The following is a 24,295-nucleotide window of genomic DNA, read 5'->3' as shown; positions in this document are numbered from 1 at the left end:
TGCCTTTTTGGTGGCTATCGCTTCTGCTCGCAGGGTGTCTGAATTGGCGGTGTTGTCTTGCCCGCTCACCTTATCTGGAGGTCCACAGAGATAAAGTGGTACTTCGACCTAATCAGTCGTTTCTTCCTAAGGTGGTTTCTGATTATCATTTGAATGAAGACCTTGTGCGGCCTTCCCTCTGTCCTAAGCTCAAGCATCCCAAAGAAATTGCATTGCTTTCTTTGGATGTGGTTCCGGCAATCAGAGCATACCTGGTGGCTACTTAATCTTTCAGGAAATCAGACACTTCGTCCTTACTGAAGGACCTCAAAGGATTGGCTGCGTCTGCTGCAACCATATCCAGATGGATCAGGCAGACGGTGGTTCAGGCTTATTCACTGAAGGGTCATGTTCCTCCTTTCCCGGTGAAGGCGCGTTCTACTAGAGTGCTGAGTGCCTCTTGGGCTATTAGCCATCAGGTGTCAGTGATGCAAGGTGGCAACTTGGTCGTTGGTGCACACACTTAGAAAATTCTACAAGGTAGATGTGTTGGCATCTTCGGATGCTTTTTTTGGCCGCAAGGTTTTGCAGACTGCTGTTTTAAAAGAGAACTCTTTGAGGGTGTTTGTTTCTAGGTGAGCTCCAATTGTTCCTGGTTGAGCGCCTTGGTACCTGGTTGGCTAAGTTTAGCCTTTGGGGAATTACGTTATTCCTTGCGTTGTTTTTACCCTTCCTTTATGATAATACAGCTTTGGGACGTCCCAATGGCTAAAGAAGATATGAAGCTGCGTCTGTCCATGAACGATAGAACTGCATTTTTGTACTTACCGTAAAGTCCTTTTCTCTGAAGTTCATTGACAGACGCAGCACCCGCCCCTCCTAATTATGAATGGAATGGGTTGTTGTCTTCTAAATGCTGCTTGCAACGAAACAAAGGGCTGTAGCAGTGTGTGTGGAGTTATGCCTGCAGGGACAGCCCCATGGGCGTGGTGAAAGCTTTTTCCTGCTTAGTGTCCTATTCCTGAACAACTTCTTTAACAGAGGAAGAACACGGATTTCAAGCTCCACCCTTCTTTTAAAGCTTCCAGTCTTCTAATTCAGTCTTCTAATTCAATCAGCATTACAGAGTGATTTCCAAACTTGTCCCCGTCAACACGAACAGCAGTGTTAACTAGAGAATCACTGACATGTCAGCTGGTCCTTTTATGGCAGGGCTGAAATACAATGCAATTTTTTGGGGGGGATTAAGTTTATTTTAATGGCGAAGAGAGACTTTGCAATTAATTGCAATTCATCTGATCACTCTTCATAACATTCTGGAGTATATTCAAATTGCCATCATATAAAGGCAGCAGACATTGTGAAAATTTAATATTTTTGTAACTCTCAAAACTTTTGGCCAGGGCTGTAAATGTTGGTCTCAACATTTCACTAAGAGGAGGAGAAGAAAAAGCAATTTACTGACCAGACTTAAGTAAAGATGATGCAGTGATGGTGGAGAACATTATTAGGAATAATTTAAATGTTAAAGTAAACTAATTTCCCAGACAAATTTACCCTCTAACCTGTCATTTAAGGCCTGATGGGACAGAAACTGTCATCAGCTGTATCCCAACACTCACCCAAGCAAACTAAACTAGAGCCTTTCAGAAATCTGAAAAAGTTTACATCAAGTTTCAGAAATGGTTTATTAAGATCATCATGTTTATACTTTGGATACCATGTCCTAGATCTTTTATTTATCATTGTAAAAAAAACATATTCCACACTTTTTTTTATTATATTTTTCTGAAAAAAATGGGGGAATCCCCCCCCCCCCCCAATGTTTTCATTTTATTTCCAGGCCTTCCCATCTCTAATCACCTTTAACCTCAGCTGATGCATTATAAGCAGAATGGTACATTTCTTTGTATTGGCAAATTTTAAGTTAGGGAGAATAGTTGTTTTAATTGTCAGGGATATATTAGAGGACAGGGCAATACTAGTCCAGATTCTAGGACCAAAATAACTGTGCTGGGGGTTTGGTGAATGCAGAGACTTGCTATTTTTACGGATTCTGATATTTAGTTCTCTGATACACTTCAACTTAAAATATCACATTCAGCATTAGAAGAAGCAACGTTTGGAAAACACAAAAACAGTCCTAAAAAATGGTTTCAGAACACATTTAAAAGTTCTTTTCCTGTTTGCTTTTTTTGCAGGGACATGCAACCAAGATGACTGGATCAGTGTTGTTCGGCCGGTTATTGAAAAGCGAATGCAAAAGTAATTCCACATTTTTACTACTTTTCCTCAGTTTGGTGTGACTGCATGCTTATATTGGGATTTAATATACAGTAATGTTAAACAGGGAGAGACGGAGCTTCCACTGCCAGAACCCTACATGTTGGTTGCAGAGTTGGGTTAGGTTATCTTTAAGTAGTAACAAGGCTGATTTAGGCCAATTTTATAATTAATCCTGATAAGGTACCAAATTGTTTCATAGTGTCCATTACAGCCTGTAGCAAACTCTGGGAGTTAACTTAACCACTTCCATACCGCTTGACGTCCTATGATATCCTGGGCTTTGAGTGGGGATATCGGAATGATGCCTGCAGCTGAAAGGCTCATTCAAAGAGAATTTTTTTTTAGCCAGGGATTCTCTGCACCATAAGAACAATCATAGCAGCTGTTCAAAATTTGCCCCCGTCCCCGTATTCTCACACACAGAAGTGAACACATACATATGTCGCTCCCACATATGTTCAATCTACACGTGAGGTAGCGCCACGAACGTTGGAGCCAAGACCTTCTCTGTAACTCTAAACAGGTAACCTGTAAGGATTTTTAAAGCATTGTCTATGGAGATTTTTAAGTATTGAAATTTGGCGACATTACACCAGTGTGCGCAATTTTAAAGCATGACATGTTTATATATCTATTTACTCGGCATACCCTCATCTTTAACATTATACAAAAAAAAATTGTCTAACTTTATTGTTTTTGTATTTTTTTAAATTCATGAAACTGTTTTTTTTCCCCAAAAAAATGGTTTGAAAAATTGCTGCGCAAATACTGTGTGACAAAAAGTTGCAATGACCGCCATTTTATTCCCTAGGGTCTCTGCTAAAGAAAAAATATATAATGTTTGGGGGTTCTGAGTAATTTTCTAGCTAAGAAAGATGATTTTTACATGTAGGAGCGGAGTGCCAGAATTGGTCTGGTATGGAAGTGGTTAAAAAGAAAAAGCATTGTACTACGCTGAACAAAATTATAAATGCAACACTTGTTTTTGCCCCCATTTTTCTTGAGCTAAACTCAAAGATCTAAGACTTTTTCTATGTACACAAAAGGCCTATTTCTCTCAAATATTGTTCACAAATCTGTCTTAAATCCTCACAGGTGTAGCATATCAACATGCTGATTAGACAGCAGGAATATTGCGCAAGTGTGCCTTAGGCTGGGCTGGCCACAATAAAAGGCCACTCTAAAAATGTGCAGTTTTGTCACACAGCACAATGCCACAGATTTCACAAGTTTTGATGGCGTGTGCAATTGGCATGATGACTGCAGGAATGTCCACCAGAGTTGTTTCCCGTGAATTGAATGTTCATTTCTCCACCATAAGCCATCTCCAAAGGCGTTTCAGAGAATTTGGCAGTACATCCACCCGGCCTGGATTGCCAGTACTTTTCCCAAAGTTGTAATATTGGTTTAGGAGGATAATGGCTTATAAGAGCCTGAATCGAAGGGCTGCTTACCCTTAAGGAACTAGTACTATAGTAGCCTTATTTAAATGTAGTCAATTCCTTAAGGGTTAGCGGTGAGTCCAGGAAGGATTTTTGAGGTGTAGATAGTGGTGGTAGGTTATTATTGCCAACATAACCCTGCAGGTCTATGAGGAACTCGTTTAGACTAAATTCATAATTTGTGTTATAATATCCAATAACTAGTTCAACCAAAACTGCATCATTATCATTTGAGAATTACCCCACTTTGCAATCTAATGGTCTCTGTAAATTGGAAGTCTGCTGTGATTTTTGCTATAGTAGCCTCGATGGCCAAGAGATGCCCCATGTATTTTACTCATAAAATGACAGTTTACAAAAGAATCACGTGTTTCCTGCCCTAAAGGTAGACCAATATTTCAATATACCCTGAGCTGCCATCCATTCAGCTTCCTTATGTGGGTTAGGTGAAGCAATGTACACTTGTTCTTTCTGGTCCATCTGATGAGTCCAACTCTTCCCACTCCCTGGAAGAAGATTATTTTTCATTATTCTCTCTTTAATAAGCAATTTTCTAAAAAATGCTTTAAACGTGCTGGCAGTTTGGGCCTGCCACTACCCATGCTTGTAGACAATTGATTGACTGCTCCTATGACTAGAGCTGCTCCTAAACAAATGATATTGGAATTGCATGCGGCTCTTACAGATCCTACAGCACAAGCCCAGGATTATAATAAAAAGGTTTTGTGGGAGGATAATTTGATGATTAAGTCTTGGCAGGAAGTTCGAACTAGCCACCCATTAGTCTCCCTGAAATCTATTATTTATTTGGGTCCCTCTGAGTCTTTAGAATTTAATGTTTTATTTGCATGCTTTTCTGTACAAGGTGCTGTTTGCTAAGAAGTGGATGGACAATATAGTAGATTCAAGCTGTGGTACCTACTGTAGAGCAACGCAAAGCAGTGAATTAGTAAAACGGTCTAATAAAAATAAAAAATAAATCCATGACAACAGATTATTATTATTATTATTATTTTTTTTTTATTAATTTGGGGTATTTGGAAGGCAGAACCGTTAACTTAATGTCCATTCGATATGGTTGCTATCCAGTCCTAAATGGTGTTTCCTAACTACAGGTTAATAAGGTAATGCCATATTAAAATCTTATTTGATGCCTACTGTTTCCTATCCTATAAGAGGGGCCATGCTCTATTACCATAGTCTTTTGTTGGGGTGGGGGGTGTCACCTTTTTTGAAGGGCCACTTTTTACGCATCCTAGGCCCGAAATTTTAGTGTTACGGTGTGTCACACTCTTTCCTTCCCTGTTATGTCTGCGGTGCTACTGAATTTCACATGTTTATTGTACTAGAGGTCGCAAAATACATATTTGGTTTTAGTTTGTAGTTGTATGCATTGATGCGGTTTATTATATGTCCTTTTCACTATCAATAAGTATTCTTTGGATTATTAATTGCCCTAAACAAGGCAAAACATTATGGGCATCTAGGTTAGGGTCTAAGTAATTATTAGTCGCCTATAACCAGGAGGGACACATTTAAAATTTCCCAGCGAAAACACCAGAAGTGCATGCAGAACTTTCCCCATAAAGGTATGGCGGTATACAAATTGCTGCCAAAATGCACACAAGTGAAAACAATTTGCAGTAAATAAAAATAAAAAAAAATCTATCCTTTATCAACTTTTAAATCGTAGAAGTTAAAACTCGGTGGTTGTAAAGCCTAAACCTTTTTACCTTAATGCATTCCCTGCATTACTATAAAACATTTCATAATGTGTATTGTCCCCTCACGCCTCTTATACTTACCTGAGCCTGATCTCGATCCATTGCTGTGTTGGTTTCTCTCCTCTTCTTCCTGCTTTCACAGGCTTTTAGAGCAGATGGAGCCATTGGCTCTTGATGCCATCAGTCAAATCCTGTGACGAGTGAGTGGAGGACAAGGCCTAGCCTCGTCACCCGTGTCTATTGACTAAGGCAGCACTGCTCTGGATCGAGCCTGCAGGTGTGCCACTCTAAGAAGCAGCCTTCCCATGGGGGCACACCGAGAAGAGGAGGAGCCAGGAGAGCCAGCAGGGGACCCTAGAAGAGGTGGTTTGGGGCCCCTCTGTGTAAAACCATTACACAGTGTAGGTACATATAACATGTTTTGTTTTAAAGAAAAAGACATTTGACTTTAAAAAGGCTTTGTGTGTTGTGCATAGAATAAAAAAGTGGAGCTACCTACATGACCTATCTAGTTATCTAGAATCTGATAATACACTTACATGAATCCGAAGTCAAGTATGTGTTTTTCAAGCAACAGATGGCTGGGTGGTATTTTTGCAGACCAGGGAACGTGTGTGTGTTTTAGGGAATCTCCCATTCCCTTGGCATTCCAGGAAATAAACTCTTGCCATAATTCAGTAAGGCTCCTCATAAAAGTTGTCCTCCTAAACAGTGATAGAGATGTGACCCTCTTATCAAATAGGGGGAGGGAAGCATGGTCCATCTGTGTGAGAGAAACAACTGAAAATGCTGTTAATTCATTCAACAGGGCCCAGTTGAAAGTAAAACTTTGACAATGAAAAAGCTCTATCACGAGAGGAAAAAACGACAACTCTGGAAGACCCAAAGAGGTCCTGTGCAAGAACTAGAGTAAAGAAACTGACAGTGTAGTTCCAGCTCCTTATGCCCAGTACACACGATCCGAAAATCGGACGACGTTCCGTCCGTTTTTTTTTTTTGTATTCTAGCAACTCTCAATAATATTCGCAAACGGGAGAGGTTACTCATAATACGAATTTTCTCGGACGATGATTCTTTTTTTTTTTTTTCAAATATGAAGTTTATTGAGATACACAACATGTCACATGAAACAACCACAGTAGACAAACTTCTCGCAATGCATGGCAGTATGTCAAAAGAGGCAGTATCGTTAAGAAGGCAAGTGCATAACTGAAACTTTCGTAGGCATAAGAAGACCAAAGAAGAAAAACATCCAAAGTGTGTCCCACTATGGTGGGCCAGTCAACTTAAACAGATAACAGTCAATACAGTGAAGGGTATGATAGTCTTTAGCCAGTAAGGTCATATGCAAGTGGCACCGTATGGGGAGAAGATAAACCCCTATGGACGGTGCACACATGGCGCCACTTGATGGTTAGAGGAGACATAATGAGAGGTAGAAAAGCCGTACAGTATGTTGGCGAGAATACAGTGGAGGGCAGAGAAGGAGGAGAGGGAGGGGGGATGTAATAAAGAAATACAGAAAAAGAAAGAACAAGGGGAAAAGGAAAGAGAGGGAAGAAAAAAAAAAGGGGGGGGGGAGGAATGGACGGGGAGGGGGCAGGGAGACGGTGGGCGCTGCGTCGGGACAGGCCCCCCCCCAGGCAAGGGCGTCAATTCGGCGGAGTCTCAAGGGCACATCAGAGCTTTCCCCCTATCAGAGATGAGAAATACATTCCAGTAACCCCAAGTCTTTTCGTATCTGTCTCGCTTATGAAGCGCCGTGAGGGTTAGGTCCTCCATCTTGTTGATGTCCTCCAGTCTGCGCATACAGTCCCCGATGGAGGGGGACTGGGTAGTCTTCCAATAGAGTGGGATGCAAGACCTCGCTGCCGACAGTACATGGGGCACAATAGACTTCTTATATTTCCGCATTGGGATGCTGGATAGTTGCAGGATGTAGAAAGCCAGAGTATCAGGTATGGTATGGTCCGTGAGGTCCCTTAGGAGAGAGCCCACCGCCAACCAGAAGTCCCGTAGTTTAGGGCAGGACCATAAAACGTGAATTAACCACTTAAGCCCCGGAAGATTTTACCCCCTTCCTGACCAGGGGGTATTTTGCGATTCGGCACTGCGTGACTTTAACGGACAATTGCGCGGTCGTGCGACGCTGTACCTAAACGAATTTGGCGTCCTTTTTTTCCCACAAACAGAGCTTTCTTTTGGCGGTATTTGATCACCTGTGCGATTTTTTTGATCACGCGCTATAAACAAAAAAAGAGCGTAAATTTTGCAAAAATAGCAATATTTTTCCCTTTTTTTTTATATGAAATTCCCCCCAAAAAAATGTAAAAATCAAAATTTTTTAACATTTTCGGCCAATTTGTTTTATGCTACCTATGTTTGGTAAAAAAAATTGCAAAAAGCGTATTTTTAATTGGTTTGCGCAAAAGTTATTGCGTTTACTAACTAAGGGAAAGATTTTTGTCATTTTTGTTGTTTTTTTTTTTTAACGCGTAATGGCGGCGATCTGCGATTTTTTTTTTTTTTTTTTTTTTTTTTTTTTTTTTTTTTTTTTTTGCGGTACTGCGACATTGCGGCGGACAGATCGGACCCTTGACTGACATTTTTGACACTTTTGGGGGTTACCAGTGACATTTCTACAGTAATCAGTGCTATATATATGCACTGTTACTGTAAAAATACACTGGTAGTGAAGGGGTTAACTTTATTTGAGAGGGAGGGGCTGTGTGTGTCCCTAGGGGCGTGATTCTAACTGTGATTGGCTGTGGCTTCAGCTGTATGCAGAGTGATCAACGGATCTACATAGTAGATCCATATGATCATCTCTCATACAGAGGGGAGAATGACAGGCAGCTTGTTTACACAAGCTGCCTGACTTTCTCCCTCTCCCCCGCCGATCGCAGACATCGGGTCCGCCGGTCACACGCACGGGGGGTCCGTGACCACGCGGGAGCGGGAGCTCGCCTCCGGCGGCGCGCGCTCGCTCCCTAGACCCTCACAAGCTAGTGACGTAGCCCTACGTCACTTTGCCTGTGCGGCGGTCGGCAAGTGGTTAAGGTGCCGCATTCCTCCTGGCACCACCAGCATAAGTCAGACGTACCCGGGAACATTTTACTCAGCAGAGACTGAACCCTATACCACCGTGTCAGCACTTTATAATTGGATTCCTGCAACTTCGTACAGGTCGGGGTCTTTAGAGCACTGGTGTAGAGGTTAGAGCGTTGAGCTGGCGAGAGTGTCAGTTGGAGGTCCCGTTCCCATTTGGAGATGTACGCAGGGGTGAAGTCCTCTGGAGGAGTAACCAGTAAGGTGTAGGTTTGCGACAGAGTGTGGGGAAGAGTCCCTTCACCGGAGCAAATGATTCTTTTTTTTTTTTTTAATCAGATAATTTTTATTGAAAACTTTTTTACACAAACAAAACAAGACCAGACAAAAAAACAAAAGAAAGCAAAAACTGGCCAACAACATGAGACAAAGCATCACCTACGTACAGTGAACAATGATATAAAGGTACAGAGGAAAGCATAATCATCGGTACATAGGGGAGTAAACATAAAGCATGGATCAACAATGTGATCTAAATCATCCATGGCACTTAACACATCATCTTATCCCATTATGGTGGGGACTAACCCCAGCCTGCCCCATGTACCAAGGTAATGATGTCATCTCAAGTAATACAGGATATAATGGGTGAATTCCGCTGAAATAACCAGTGGAGTTAAGCAGTATTGTACTTCCCACTCGCACAGGTATGCACTACCTCGTAATCATTAAGCAGTGTCCCCCAGTCGACCGTCCGTGTCCATTAAGCACGTATTCTGTAACATTATGTGGAGGAGATAACGCCACCCAGAAACCTGTTGGTGACCAAGTGAGTGGGAGCCAGACCAGGCACATCCAGCTACGGTCCCCATATGCGCTCAAATTTCAGTGCGTTCCCCCTGTGCTTGTAGGTGAGATGTTCCCTATTTAGGAGCACTTTAACTTCCTCGATCCAGTCAGTATGAGACTGCGCCACGGCCACCGCCGCGCTATCAACTTCCTGGCCAGGAAGAGAAACCTGAGCACCGCAGCATGTACCTCCGGTTGATAGAGCTCTTCATCCAGCCAACCCAAAATACATAGTTTCGGCTCCACAGGTAATGTCAGTTTCTCTTACGTCCTCCGACAGTCGCCGCCTCTTCATATTCGTCACATATGGGGTATTAGACTTTGCTCCGAAGGAGTAGCTAGGCAACAGAATATGTTAACAATAAAGCTTTAACATATCCCACCCTCAAGGGGTGGTCCCCTCAGTCAATACCCTCCTACTTCCTGCAACCATATCTCAGTTTTAATGTCTAGCTTGTCAGGAGTGGCTGGCTCTCTCTGTGCTGGGACTTTTTGTCCCAGACTCTTTCTTCTTTTTAATATTTTGTTTGAGTTTTCTCTCTACCTTTATTTAGCTGTTATTTTTGTCAGCATTAGTTAGTTCTTCGGACGAAGAGGATCATGCGGACTGGGTCTCGGGCTGATCCCCCTGATCGCAGGTCGTGGGTCAGTGGCTTCCCAGTCTGCCATCGAGCGTTCAGCCAGGTAACGCTCCTGGCACAGTGAACGACCCATCCCTGTTCGGTGCAGGGATGATTGGTGAGGTGGCTACCTCACCGGACGCTGTGCGGTTTCTGAACCGCCATTGTGTGCGTCTTGACTTGCGACTCTCCCTGCCTCATGTGCAGCGGCTTGTTCGCCTGTGCGGGTTCCCCACGCCATGTGAGGTAAGTGTATCTATGTGGGGACCTGTCTGTCTGGGGGGGGTCTCAGTCTGGGACTGTGTAACCTGCCTTTAATCACACTGCTTGTCTCCCTATCTCTCGGCTGCATGCTGTGGGCTGCAAGGGGGGGGGGGGAGCTGTATGACACTGAGTATGTCAGGCTGGGCAGTGTGAGGAGCTGTGTGCTGTGGGGCATGTTTTTAATGGCATGTTGGGGCATATACAGCGATCGCTGAGGCGATCTAACATGTATCCATATAATGGGATAAAATTGTGTGTGTTTTTGTGCACTGTGGAGCGGCGGTTTCGGCGCCAAACGACGCCATTTTACCGGCGCCCGCTCCGGCCGCATGGTTTACATGCACGGCGGCCATTTTCTTGTAGCCTCCATAGGCTTACATAGAGCGCCCTGGCAGCATCACTTCCTCTCTCCTGGAAGCACCGATCGAGGCAGCAGCAGCAGCGGAGTCTCCTCAGGTTTTATCCTTCTATTCCTGTGTTCCATTGCCTGTATTCAGTCTGTATATTCCCTGTGGGGGTCTCATTGTGCCTGAGTGTGGTGCGGTGGGCTGCGCTTGCCGCGCTTGCTGTAAGGGGGCAGTTAACCCTTGGTTGTCTGGCATACAGGGGCAATGGATTCTCAGGAGGGCAAGTTTCCCACAGTATTGGTGGAAAGCCAGGGGACCGCTGTTTCCCCCCCAGGGGGGGATTTAGCCACTATTGTGGCTGGCCTTGCTGCACAGGTGCAAATGCTGGTGGCTGCTCAATCTACTAAACGGCCCAGAGTTGCTCTGTCCTCTGATTCTGAGGGTGAAGGTGATGGGGCTGTTCTGGCAGGGACCCCCCTATCGGGGTCCCGCTCCTCTCTTGATCTAGTGGGGTCTGAGGTAGAGGCTGAAGTTGAGGGGGTTGATAATTCTCCCCCTGGCTCGCCTGAAGAGCTTGCAATCATGGATGAGTTGATTGCTTCCATTAAGCAGACGCTACGTTTGCAGGACGAGGTGTGTCCCCCGGCTGCCTTGGCGGCTTATGGGACGCAGAGAAAACGCAGGACGCCGCAGGTTTTTCCCTGCAATGCTGATTTTCAGCGCGCTGTTAAGGACCAATGGCGCGATTTGCGCAAGCCTTTTGCGGTACCAAGTAAATTTAAGCTGCGTTATCCTTTCTCGCCTGCCACTGATGAACGGTGGTGTGTGCCTCCGCCAGTGGATCATGCTATTGCGGTTTTGAACAAAGCCACTGCGATCCCTGCAGAGGGATCCCCTGTTTTCCGTGATGCCACGGATAGGAGACTGGAGTCTCTTGCCCGTCATACTTATTCTGTTACGGGTTCTATGCTTAAGGCTCTGTTTGCTTCTCTCATGGCGGCCCAGGCGATCGCAAGTTGGACGCAGATGCTTAGGCGCGTCCTAGTGGCCGATTCGGCCTCGGCGGCGACCCTGGATATGGTGGATCAGATCCACCAGGGTGTCATGTATCTGTGTGATGCGGACCTGGACCTGATTCCGTTGGCTGCGCGTGTGCACAGCGTGGCGGTGTTGTCTCGCCGCCTGGTTTGGTTGAAATGTTGGTCGGTGGACCAATCTTCACGTAAAACCTTAGCCAATCTGCCTTATGATGGGTCTCGCCTTTTTGGGGAGTCCCTGGATGTGTTGATTAAGGGGATTACCGGGGGTAAGAGCACTCTCTTGCCCCATTTCCCCAAGGCTAAGGGGGCTTCTAGGAAGAAGCATGCTCATTTTCGGCCCCCTCAGGGGTCCTTTCGTGCCTTTCGGCCGCACTACAAGGGCAAACCGTTCAAGGGCCAAGGCTCTCAGAAGAAGCCCTGGTCTGGGAAACAGAAGTCCGGTCAATCCGGACCTGCGGCCCATAACAGTTCGGCCTGAAGGGGCGCCCTCACCCAGTTTTGGGGTGGGGGGACGCTTGCTCGGTTTTCTTCAGCCCTGGTTGGCCCGTGTGAGGGACAGATGGGTTCTGGAAATCGTTCGATCTGGTTACAGGATCGAGTTTCTCTCTCGGCCGGAGAGCAGATTTTTTCCCTCAAATCTTCAACTGTCTCCAGAGCGCCTGCGGGATCTGCACCTGGCGGTGCGGGACCTGAGGGCTCAGGGAGTGGTGGTTCCGGTGCCTCATCGGGACAGATTTCGGGGGTTTTATTCCAATCTGTTCACCGTGCCCAGGAAGGAGGGCAAGGTTCGTCCGATTCTGGACTTGAAAGCTCTGAACCGCTCTGTGCGGGTCCGCAAGTTCCGCATGGAATCCCTGCGCTCGGTGGTGGCTGCCCTGGTTCCGGGGGAATTCATGGCCTCCATCGATTTGAAGGATGCGTACCTTCACATCCCCATATTCGAGGGTCCTCAGAGGTACCTTCGATTTGCCATTGCGGAGGATCACTACCAGTTCGTGGCGTTGCCCTTTGGGCTCGCCTCGGCTCCGCGGGTCTTCACCAAGGTGCTTGCACCGGTTCTGGCATTATTGAGAGCCCAGGGCATTTCTGTCCTGGGGTATCTGGACGACATTCTGGTTCGGTCTGCGACCAGACAGGGTCTGGAGAAGGACCTGTCTGTCACAATGCAAACTCTGCAGGAGTTCGGTTGGACGATAAATGTTCCAAAGTCGACACTGAGTCCGTCGGTTCGTCTCCCCTATCTGGGAATGATACTGGACTCGGTGCAGGCGAAGGTCTTCCTGCCGGAAGACAAACTCAGGACTCTTCAGGAGGAAGTTAGGTCCCTCAGGGACGTTCCACACTCGTCTCTGAGGACGGGTATGAGATGTCTGGGATTGATGGTCTCGGCCTTCGAGGCGATTCCTTTCGCGCAGTTTCACACGCGGGGTCTCCAAGCGGAGATCCTGTCCAGGTGGGACGGGCGACCTCAATCTCTGGATCTTCAGATCTCGTTGAGTCATCGCACCAGGGAAAACCTTCTGTGGTGGCTCCAGTCCCCGTTGGTGTCCGGGGGCAAGTCGTTTCGTCCGATCTCGTGGACGATAATCACCACGGATGCCAGCCTGTCGGGCTGGGGTGGTGTTCTGGGCGTTCTGTCCGCCCAGGGGACCTGGTCGGAGGGGGAGTCTTCCCTCCCGATCAACATTCTGGAATTGCGTGCTATAAGGCTCTGTCTTCATCGCTGGACGGACCGGCTGCAGGGCTGCCCGGTTCGGGTGCAGACGGACAATGCCACGGCGGTGGCCTACATCAACCACCAAGGGGGCACCAGGAGTGCCCGAGCGGCTCGAGAAGTGGCCGACATTCTGTCTTGGGCCGAGACTCATGTCCCGGCGATAACGGCGGTTCACATTCCGGGAGTGGAGAACTGGCAGGCGGACTATCTGAGTCGCCAGACCCTGGATCAGGGGGAAGGGTCTCTCCACCCGGCTGTCTTCCAGATGTTGTGCGCGAAGTGGGGTCTTCCAGATGTGGACCTGTTCGCGTCTCGTCTCAACTACAAGGTGAAGAGGTTCGTGGCAAGGACGCGCGACCCTCGGGCAGACGCGTCGGACGCGTTAGTGGCCCCGTGGCATCAGTACAGGCTGATGTACGCGTTTCCACCGATTCAGTTGCTGTCCAGGTTCCTTCGCAGGTTACACTCGGAACGCAGCACGGTGATTCTTGTGGCACCGGACTGGCCTCGCCGGTCCTGGTACGCAGACCTCATGAATCTGGCGGTCGACGCCCCTTGGCGTCTGCCTCTTCGAGACGATCTACTGTCTCAAGGACCGATTTACCATCCTGCTTTACAGTCGCTGGCTTTGACGGCCTGGCTGTTGAGACCGAGGTCCTGAAGGAGAAGGGTCTCTCTCCAGAGGTCGTTCATACTTTGATCAACGCGAGGAAGTCTTCCTCGGGGAAGGTTTATTACCGTACTTGGAAGGCCTATTTTGCCTGGTGTGAGTCCAGGGGGTTTTCACCCCGCACGTACTCGGTTTCCCGTGTGCTGTCTTTCCTTCAGACGGGTGTCGATCAGCGTTTGGCGCTGGCTACGATAAAGGGTCAGGTGTCTGCGCTGGCCGTTCTGTTTCAACGTCCCGTGGCTTCCAACTCCTTGGTTGGCACTTTTATTCAGGGTGTGCGGCATCTGGTTCCTCCTAGGAGGGATCCTTTGCCCCCTTGGGACTTGAATCTCGTTCTATCTGTGTTACAACGTGCTCCTTTTGAACAGATCAGGGAGATCTCGTTGTCTATGTTGTCCAAAAAGGTCACCTTTTTGGTGGCGATCACTTCGGCTCGCAGGGTGTCGGAACTGGCGGCTTTGTCCTGCAAGTCTCCGTACCTGGTTGTTCATTTGGATAAGGTGGTCTTGCGACCTAATCCTTCTTTTCTGCCGAAACGAGTTTCGGAATTCCATCTTAATGAGGATATTGTTTTGCCTTCGTTGTGCACGAAGCCTAAACATCCGAAGGAGGTGAGATTGCACTCTCTGGATGTTGTTCGGGCGATAAGGGTTTACCTTAAATCGACTGAGTCTTTTCGTAAGACGGACTCCTTGTTTGTTCTTCCAGAGGGTCCTCGGAAGGGCATGGCGGCTTCGGCCTCTACCATCGCCAAATGGATCAGGCAGACCATTGAACAGGCCTATGCCTTGCAGGGGAAGGTTCCCCCTGTGCCTGTGAAGGCGCACTCTACTAGATCTCTGAGTACGTCTTGGGCCTGCCGTCATGGGGCTTCTGTAGCCCAGGTGTGTAAGGCGGCGACTTGGTCGACCGTGCACACTTTCACAAAATTCTACAAAGTAGATGTTCAGGCATCGGCGGATGCTTCCTTTGGCCGAAAGGTTCTTAGTGCGGCTGTTCCATAGGGTCCCTTGTTGGGGACTCCTGGCTGTTGGGATAGTTTTTTTGTATCCCCTGGTTTTTTTGTCTTTTCCTGGGTTGTTGCTCCTGTTGAGCACTTATTTTTGCTGTTGCCCAGCTGGTTTCCTTCCTTTGGTAAGGTTCCTTTCTTTGATGTGGAGACTGCGTTGCCTTTCGGCGCGGATGCGTTTCCCACCCCTCATGTTTGCACTGCTTTGGGACGTCCCCATATGTGACGAATATGAAGAGGCGGCGACTGTCGGAGGACGTAAGAGAAAACGGAATTTTTGTAAAATCTTACCTGTAAAATTCCTTTCTCTGAGTCCTCCGACAGTCGCCGCCCCCGCCCCTCTTTTGGGGTTTGAATGTATACTCTACTGCTATTCCACTAAAACTGAGATATGGTTGCAGGAAGTAGGAGGGTATTGACTGAGGGGACCACCCCTTGAGGGTGGGATATGTTAAAGCTTTATTGTTAACATATTCTGTTGCCTAGCTACTCCTTCGGAGCAAAGTCTAATACCCCATATGTGACGAATATGAAGAGGCGGCGACTGTCGGAGGACTCAGAGAAAGGAATTTTACAGGTAAGATTTTACAAAAATTCCGTTTTCCAAAGCGAATTAATGGTTCTCACAACCGCATGCCAGTATCGGTGCAATTTCGGGCACCGCCACAGCATGTGCAGTAGGGTGCCCGTGTGAGCCTGGCATCTAGTGCAGAGGGGAGAGTCCCTCCTCTGCCAGCTGTGCAGTCGTTGAGGGGTCCGGTGGAGAATAAACAGTTGCGTAAGCCTTTGTGAGGAGGACAGGGACACCCTAGGGACATTCTCTAATATACCCGTCCATTCCTCCGAGGAGATGGGACCTAAATCCGCAGCCCAGGCGTCCCTACACTTAAAAGACATGGCCTTCGAGATATGCTCCATAAAAGCCGAGTACAGGGATGAGATCTGCCCCTTCTTAATGCTAGTGGCCACTAGATCAGTAAGTATAATCGGACGACAGAGACCCCATGGGAAGATCCGCGACTGAGAGCTGATGGCATGGCGTAACTGCAAATACTGAAAAAAAAGGGAATTGGGCAACCCGATCTCAGCACCGAGAGATTGGAAATCTCTTAATTCGCCCCCTTGATACAACTGCGAAATATATTTCACTCCGTAGTCGCCCCAGGTCAAGGAGTTTCGGAGCTTATCCAATTCGGGATAGTGGGCATTATTTAGAATCCGAGAGTATCTCGAGAAACCACGGTAACCAAAGTGACTCCTAGCCCTTTGCCAAACCTTATCAAGTAACTTGAGGGTAGGACAGCCCGGAAAAAGCCCCAAGGTGCCCGCTTCCAGTGATTCAACCAGAGAGTCCCCCGCCAGGTGCGCTGCCAGGACACGCCTGACAGGGTCAGAGCCTTCATCCAGCAGCCATCCCGTAAAGTGCTGCAGTTGGGACGATAGAAAGTAGTAGTAGGGGTTCGGTACCGCCAATCCACCACTCTCCTTGGACTCCTGCAACGTCTCTAGACGAATTCTGGGAGACAACTTCCTCCAAATAAGAGCACGGTACACCGTGTTAAACTGCTTAAAAATGTGAATAGGGATCCACACTGGGGAGTTATGTAGCACATATAACAACTGCGGGTTCCAGATCATTTTGATCAGGTTGCATCTGCCAACCACAGACAGAGGCAACTTAATCCAGCTAGCCAATTTATCCCTGAACCTGTGCAGCAGCGGTAGAACATTAAGTTTAATATACCGCCCCAGATCAGGATGGACAACCACACCCAATTAGCGGAACTGGTCTACCACCAAGATCTGGGACGCCACAGGGGGCAGTGCGATCCCAAGGGGGTCTAACGGGAGCAAAACAGACTTGTCCCAATTGATCTGAAAGCCAGAGAAGGATCCGAATCTGTGAATCAAGTGCATCAAGGCGACCAGGGAGCCCGAGGCGTCCCCTAAAAATAACGTGTCATCCGCATACAAGGCAATTTTGTCCTCACCCCTCCGAAAACCTATAATATTCGGGTCGGCCCTGATAGCCGCTGCTAGGGGTTCCACAGCTAAGGCGAAGAGCAGGGGCGACAGCGGGCACCCCTGCCTAGTGCCCCTGTAAAGCGGGAACGACCGGAAAATAGAGCCGTTAATCCGCAAACAGGCCGTGGGCGCCCCATATAGAATCTTAATCCAGCGTATGAAGGAGGGGCCGAAACCAAAGCTCTCAAGGGCCGCCCATAGATACTGCCACTCCACGCTATCAAAAGCCTTAGCAGCATCGAGTGACAGTATCGCTCTATGTCCACAATTATCCGGGGGCAATTGCATATTTACATAGTTACATAGTTAGTGAGGCTGAAAAAAGACACAAGTCCATCCAGTTCAACCTATGTGTGTGTGTTTGCTTTTAACCGTACATTGTATACCCCTGTATGTTGTGGTCTTTAAGGTGTCCATCCAATAGTTTTTTGAAACTATCAATGCTCCCCGCTGATACGACTGCTTGCGGAAGAGAATTCCACATCCTTACCGCTCTTACAGTGAAGAACCCCTTACGCACTTTAAGGTTAAACCGCCTTTCCTCTAGTTTTAGTGAGTGGCCACGTGTCTTATTGTATTCCCTTACTCTAAATAGTTTGTTCCTTATGCTAGGGTCGCCAGTACAGTATTTGTACATTGATATCATATCCCCCCTCAAGCGTCTCTTCTCCAGAGAGAACAAGTTCAGTGCTTGTAGTCTTTCCTCATAGCCGATGTCCTCCATTCCCCTAATTATTTTTGTTGCCCTTCTCTGGACTTTCTCCAGTTCCAGCACATCCTTCCTGAGGACCGGTGCCCAGAACTGGACAGCATACTCCAGATGTGGCCGGACCAGAGTCTTGTAGAGTGGAAGAATAATCTCTTTATTTCTGGAGTGAATCCCCTTTTTTATACAACCCAGTATTCTGTTGGCTTTGCTTGCAGCGGCTTGGCATTGCATGCCACTTCCAAGCCTGTTGTCTACCAGTACCCCCAGGTCCCTTTCCGTCCTAGACTCACCCAGAGGTTCCCCCCCTAGTGAGTAGCATGCTTTCTGGTTTCTGGCCCCCAAGTGCATTACTTTACATTTTTCTACATTAAATCTCATCTGCCATGTAGTTGCCCACCCCGTTATTTTGTTCAGGTCTGCTTGCAAGATTTCCACATCCTGCATAGAAGATATTGGCATGCCTAATTTAGTATCATCTGCAAATACTGAGATTGTACTAGATATCCCCTCCTCTAGATCATTTATGAATAAATTAAACAGGATTGGTCCCAGGACAGAACCCTGGGGGACCCCACTTTCCACACCCGCCCAATCCGAGTACTCCCCATTAATCACCACCCTCTGTACTCTCCCCTGGAGCCAGTTCTCTATCCAGGTACTCACCTTATGGTCCATACCTACCTTCCTTAGTTTGTACAGTAAGCGTTTGTGGGGAACGGTGTCAAAGGCCTTTGCAAAGTCCAGATACACCACATCCACAGGCTTACCTTTATCTAAGTGGCAGCTCACTTCATCGTAGAAGGTTAATAGATTGGTTTGGCATGAACGATTTTTCATGAATCCATGCTGATTACTACTTATAATACCGTTTTCATTACTAAAGTCTTGTATGTGGTCCCTTATCATCCCCTCCAAAATTTTGCAGACTACAGATGTTAGGCTGACCGGCCTATAGTTACCCGGGATATATCTCGGCCCCTTTTTAAATATTGGTACCACGTTGGCTTTTTTCCAATCAGCTGGCACCATACCCGTCTGTAAACTATCCTTAAAGATCAAGAATAATGGTCTGGCAATCACCTGACTGAGCTCATTTAGAACCCTTGGGTGCAAGCCATCCGGTCCCGGGGATTTATTTATGTTAAGTTTCTCTAGTTTAGCTCTAAGTCTATCCTCTGTTAGCCATGGCGGCACTTCCTGAGGTGTATTATTTAGTTCGGCCTTACAAGCGGGGTTCGTGTAGCCCCCCGATTCCTTTGTGAAGACTGAAGAAAAGAAATTATTTAACACTTCCGCCTTTTCTCTGTCCTCAGTGGCCATTTTTCCTTTATCATCTTTTATGGGGCCAATGTGTTCTGGCCTCGCTTTCTTACTGTTTATATACTTAAAGAATTTCTTGGGGTTCTTTTTACTCTCCTCCGCTATATGTCTCTCGTGTTCTATTTTAGCCGCCCTGATTTCATCTTTACATTTCTTATTACACTCTTTGTAATGCTTAAATGCTGCCAATGACCCCTCAGTCTTGTATTTTTTGAAGGCCTTTTCTTTAGCTCTAATATACATTTTTATGTTGGAGTTTAGCCACCCAGGGTTTAGTTTTGCTCTTTTAAATTTATTTCCCTGTGGAATGCACTGGTCCACCCCCTTGTTAAGTATGCTCTTGAAGCACTCCCATTTTTCCTCCGTGTTCTTTGTTCCCAGGGTTCTATCCCAATTGATATTTTCTAGCAGCGAGCGCAGTTTAGGGAAATTGGCTCTTTTGAAATTCAGTGTCCTTATATTACCCTTGTGTTTCCTATTACTGTAATTAATACTGAAACCAATTGACCTATGGTCACTGTTCCCTAAGTTGTCCCGTATTTCTATATCCGTGAGCAGGTCTGTATTGTTGGTAATCAGTAGGTCAAGTACCGCATTGTTTCTTGTCGGTGCATTCACCATCTGACCCATGAAATTGTCCTGCAAAACATTTAGGAACTGCCGAGCCTTGGCTGAATGCGCGGTTCCTTCTGCCCAGTCTATATCAGGATAATTAAAGTCCCCCATTATAATGACATTTCCCATCCTTGCTGCCAATCCTATCTGTAACATGAGGTCCACCTCACCCTCCTCCCTCTGGTTTGGGGGCCTATAGCATACGCCCAATATTACCTTCCCCACCGTGCCTTTCCTTTGAAGCTCTACCCATAGGGATTCTGCCTCGTCCATAGCTCCATTATTAATATCATCCCTCATATTTACCTGTATACTGTTCTTAATATACAAACATACCCCTCCCCCTTTATTACCCTCTCTATCTCTGCGATAAAGGGAATACCCCTGAATGGTCGCCATCCAGTCATGAGAGCTGTCAAACCAAGTCTCAGTTATCCCCACAAAATCTAAGTCCTCCTCAAACATCAGCAGCTCCAGCTCTCCCATCTTGTTGGCCAGGCTTCTGGCATTGGTATATAAGCCTCGTAATTTTGATGTTTTTAGGCTGCTCTCTTGATTTTTCCCCGTACCCACCCTGGGTATAGGGGCTCCGAACACCCTACCGCTAATGCCCCCATTTCTGCCCTCTGAAACTTGCTTTCCACTGGCTAATTCTACATCTGTACCCTCCCCCCCATTCCCTAGTTTAAAAGCCCCTCTAACTTTTTGGCCATCCTCTCACCCAGTACGGCTGCACCCACCCCATTTAGGTGCAATCCGTCCCTACCAAAGAGCCGGTGACCGACTGAGAAGTCGGCCCAGTTCTCCAGGAACCCGAAACCCTCCTTACTACACCAGCTCCTCAGCCACTCGTTAACTTCCCTAATCTCCCGCTGCCTCTCTGGTGTGGCTCGAGGTACCGGTAGTATTTCGGAAAATACTACCTTGGAGGTCCTAGTCCTCAACTTAGCGCCTAAGTCCCTGAAATCGTTTAGGACTCTCCGTCTTCCTCTGCCTATGTCATTGGTACCCACGTGTACCATGACAGCTGGGTCTTCCCCAGCCCCACCCAATAATCTGATCACCCGATCCGCGATGTGCCGAACCCGAGCGCCCGGCAAACAACAGACTGTTCGGCGCACACGGTCTATGTCACAGATTACACTGTCTGCCCTTCTAATAATTGAGTCCCCTACCACCAGCACCTGTCTTTCCTTTCCCTTTCTCCCGGCCTCACTGGAGGAGTTCGTCCCCTGGCAGCTAGGGGCGTCGCTCTGCTCCAGCAATGCTGGTCCCTGACTGGTTTCCCCAACATCACACAACGGGGCGTATCTATTGGGGTGCTCCAGCCCAGGATCAGCCTCCTTGCCTTGTCCCCCTTCTACCCCTCCTAACTGTCACCCCTCTGCTCTGCTCTGATGCCTGCACCTCCGATACTCCGCCCACCTCTGTGCAGGCCCCTGTCTGCACCTGATTGGTACAATCCTGGCTCTCCTCCGGTATGGACATTCGTCTCAGTGTTGCCAGCTGCTTCCCTAGATTCAGGACCTGAGCTTCCAGGGAAGCAACGTGCTCACATTTTGCGCATTTGTATTCGCCCTCTATCGCATGACCGAGGAACGCATACATATCACAAGATGTACACCGAGTCGCATCCCCACACCCGCCGGGCATTGTACCTACTATCTAATCTAATGGGGATTCAGCGATTTAAGTCTATCCTATGTGGCTATTTCCTGGCTTCCTAACGCTACCTTCTCACCCTCTGGTATTCCGCTCCACTCACTTGACACCGGTCAGTCACCCAACACTCACAATCTCACAGCCCGGTCAGACGCACAACGCTGAGTCGCACAGCCCGGTCAGACGCACAACACTAAGTCGCACAGCCCGGTCAGACGCACAACACTAAGTCGCACAGCCCGGTCAGACGCACAACACTAAGTCGCACAGCCCGGTCAGACGCACAACACTAAGTCGCACAGCCCGGTCAGACGCACAACACTAAGTCGCACAGCCCGGTCAGACGCACAACACTCAGTCGCCCAGCCCGGTCAGACGCACAACACTGAGTCGCACAGCCCGGTCAGACGCACCACACTGAGTCGCACAGCCCGGTCAGACACACAACACAGAGTCGCACAGCCCGGTCAGACGCACAACACCGAGTCGCACAGCCCGGTCAGACGCACAACACCGAGTCGCACAGCCCGGTCAGACGCACAACACCGAGTCGCACAGCCCGGTCAGACGCAAAACGCTCAGTCGCACAGCCCGGTCAGACGCACAACGCTCAGTCGCACAGCCCGGTCAGACGCACAACGCTCAGTCGCACAGCCCGGTCAGACGCACAACGCTCAGTCGCACAGCCCGGTCAGACGCACAACGCTCAGTCGCACAGCCCGGTCAGACGCACAACGCTCAGTCGCACAGCCCGGTCAGACGCACAACGCTCAGTCGCACAGCCCGGTCAGACGCACAACGCTCAGTCGCACCGCCCGGTCAGACGCAAAACACTCAGGTAGTGATAGGTACTCCCAGTCACTCAGGTAGCAACAGGTACTCACAGATACTCAGGTACTCACAGATACTCAGGTACTCACAGATACTCAGGTACTCACAGATACTCAGGTACTCACAGATACTCAGGTACTCACAGATACTCAGGTACTCACAGATACTCAGGTACTCACAGATACTCAGGTACTCACAGATACTCACAGGTACTCACAGGTACTTACAGGTACTCACAGATACTCAGGTACTCACAGGTACTTACAGGTACTCACAGATACTCAGGTACTCACAGGTACTCAGGTACTCACAGGTACTCACAGATACTCACAGGTACTCACAGATACTCACAGGTACTCAGGTACTCACAGGTACTCACAGGTCACAGGGGGGGGGGGGGTATTCACACGCAGTCACGCACACACTCTCCTCTCTCCTGCACGCCCTGACAGCCTCTGATCCCGCGCTCTGCTCCACAGCACCACCTGCTGGCTCTGCTCCACAGCACCTGGTCATTTAGATATAGTCTACGTATGTTGGCAGCCGTGGAGCGACCCGGTATAAACCCAGATTGATCCCCATGAACCAATTTGGCAATCACCTTAGACAACCTGTTAGCCAGGACCTTGGCCAGCAGTTTTAGATCGGTGGGCCACAGGGAAATTGGTCGATAAGATTCAGGTCGAGTCGGATCCTTCCCCGGCTTCAATATGACCACCACTACCACGTCGCACATGGATCGTGGGAGCTCCCCCACCTCAAAAGCAGCCAGGAGAGCAGTAAGTAGCTCAGGAAGTAGGACTCCTCCAAAGGCCTTATACAGCTCAATGGGGATGCCATCTGTACCCGGCGCCATGGAGTTGAGAAATGAAGCCATAGCTTCCTGGAGTTCCCCCAATTTAATGGGGGAGTCTAGTACATCCCTGTCCCCTGTGGAAACCTGTGGCAAGTGAAGCCCCTGCAAAAACAGTCTGAGGTCCTCCGGGTCATAGGAGACCTTTGAGGAGTACAGATCCTCATAAAAAACCCTGAACCCCTGTAAAATATCAGCTGTGTCAGATACCACCCGACCCGAAGGGAGAGCCAGGCGATGTATGATAGACGGGGGGTTTTGGGCCCTAGAAATGAGTGCGAGCATGTGACCCGTTTTCTCCCCCTCCTCAAAGTGGGCCTGAGAAGCGAAGAAACGTTTATGGTCCGCCTGCTGATGTTGAACAGATCGGAATAGACGCTGCGCGTCCAACCATCTGGCCTCCGAGTCGGGCGTGGGGGAGTGTAGGTATTCATGTTCAGCGCTGAGCACAGCGTCGCCAGCATCCTGCGCCCAACGTCTGCTCCTAGACTTGATGGCCGATACCTTCTTAATACACAATCCACATAAAAAAGCCTTAATAGTATCCCACACTATACCTGGAGCTGCAGAGTGCCTGTTGTCACTAAAAAAATTCGTTAATTGCTCCGTGAAGGAGGCCAGGTCCGGAAACAGTTGGAGCCAGAAGGGGTTCAACTTCCAGTGCATCGGCAGCTTAGGGCCAGGAAATTTAAGGCATACTCTTAGCGGGGAGTGATCAGAGAGACCCCTAGCCAGGTATGCAGCCTCAGGCGCTAGGGACTGTAGCAAGTCAGATCCAAAGGCTTAATCAATGCGGGACAATGTAGAATGAGACAGGGAGTGGCAGGAAAACCCGGCTTCAAGGGGATGTTTACAGCGCCAAAGATCCACAAGACCCAACTCACCCATGAATCTGGCAAAGAGAGTGGGCATTCTGGATCCTCCGGGGCAGAATTTTTTATGTAGATCCAGTGACGGGTCAAGGATATTGTTAAAGTCACCCAGCACTAGAATTGGGACCTGGGGGTGTTTACCAATGAACCGAGACAGGCACTCTAGCACCTCAAAAGAGAACGGAGGGGGAATATACACTTTCGCAATAATACATTTAAAGACATCCCACATCCCAACTAGAAAGATAAATCTACCCTGTGAGTCTATCAGGGAGTCCAGGGATTCAAACTTAGCAGTAGCTCGGACGATGATTCTTAGCTTCCGGTATGCGTAACCACGCTGTAGCGTGTGAGGGGAAATGATGTAATGTGCGTGTGACCCCTCTAACCATGCCTTAACCACTTACCGCATA

The 24,295-nt window shown here is 48.1% G+C and overlaps 1 protein-coding gene across 2 annotated transcripts in view; it reads left to right on the top strand.

The window, feature by feature from the left end:
* The window catches only part of UCHL5 (ubiquitin C-terminal hydrolase L5), a 173,698-nt gene that overhangs the window by 92,692 nt on the left and 56,711 nt on the right, over positions 1 to 24,295 (top strand). For both annotated transcript variants that reach the window (XM_082266656.1, XM_082266655.1), the window contains exon 7: positions 2,181 to 2,244. In XM_082266656.1, the coding sequence (XP_082122782.1) occupies positions 2,181 to 2,244 (64 nt within the window). The remainder of the gene's footprint in view (positions 1 to 2,180; positions 2,245 to 24,295) is intronic.

The sequence above is a fragment of the Pelophylax lessonae genome (genome assembly GCF_965119305.1).
Source record: "Pelophylax lessonae genome assembly, chromosome: 8".
Classification (NCBI taxonomy): Eukaryota; Metazoa; Chordata; class Amphibia; order Anura; family Ranidae; genus Pelophylax; species Pelophylax lessonae.
The sequence above is the reverse complement of the archived record's forward strand: the minus strand, read 5'-3'. Positions and strand labels throughout refer to the sequence as shown.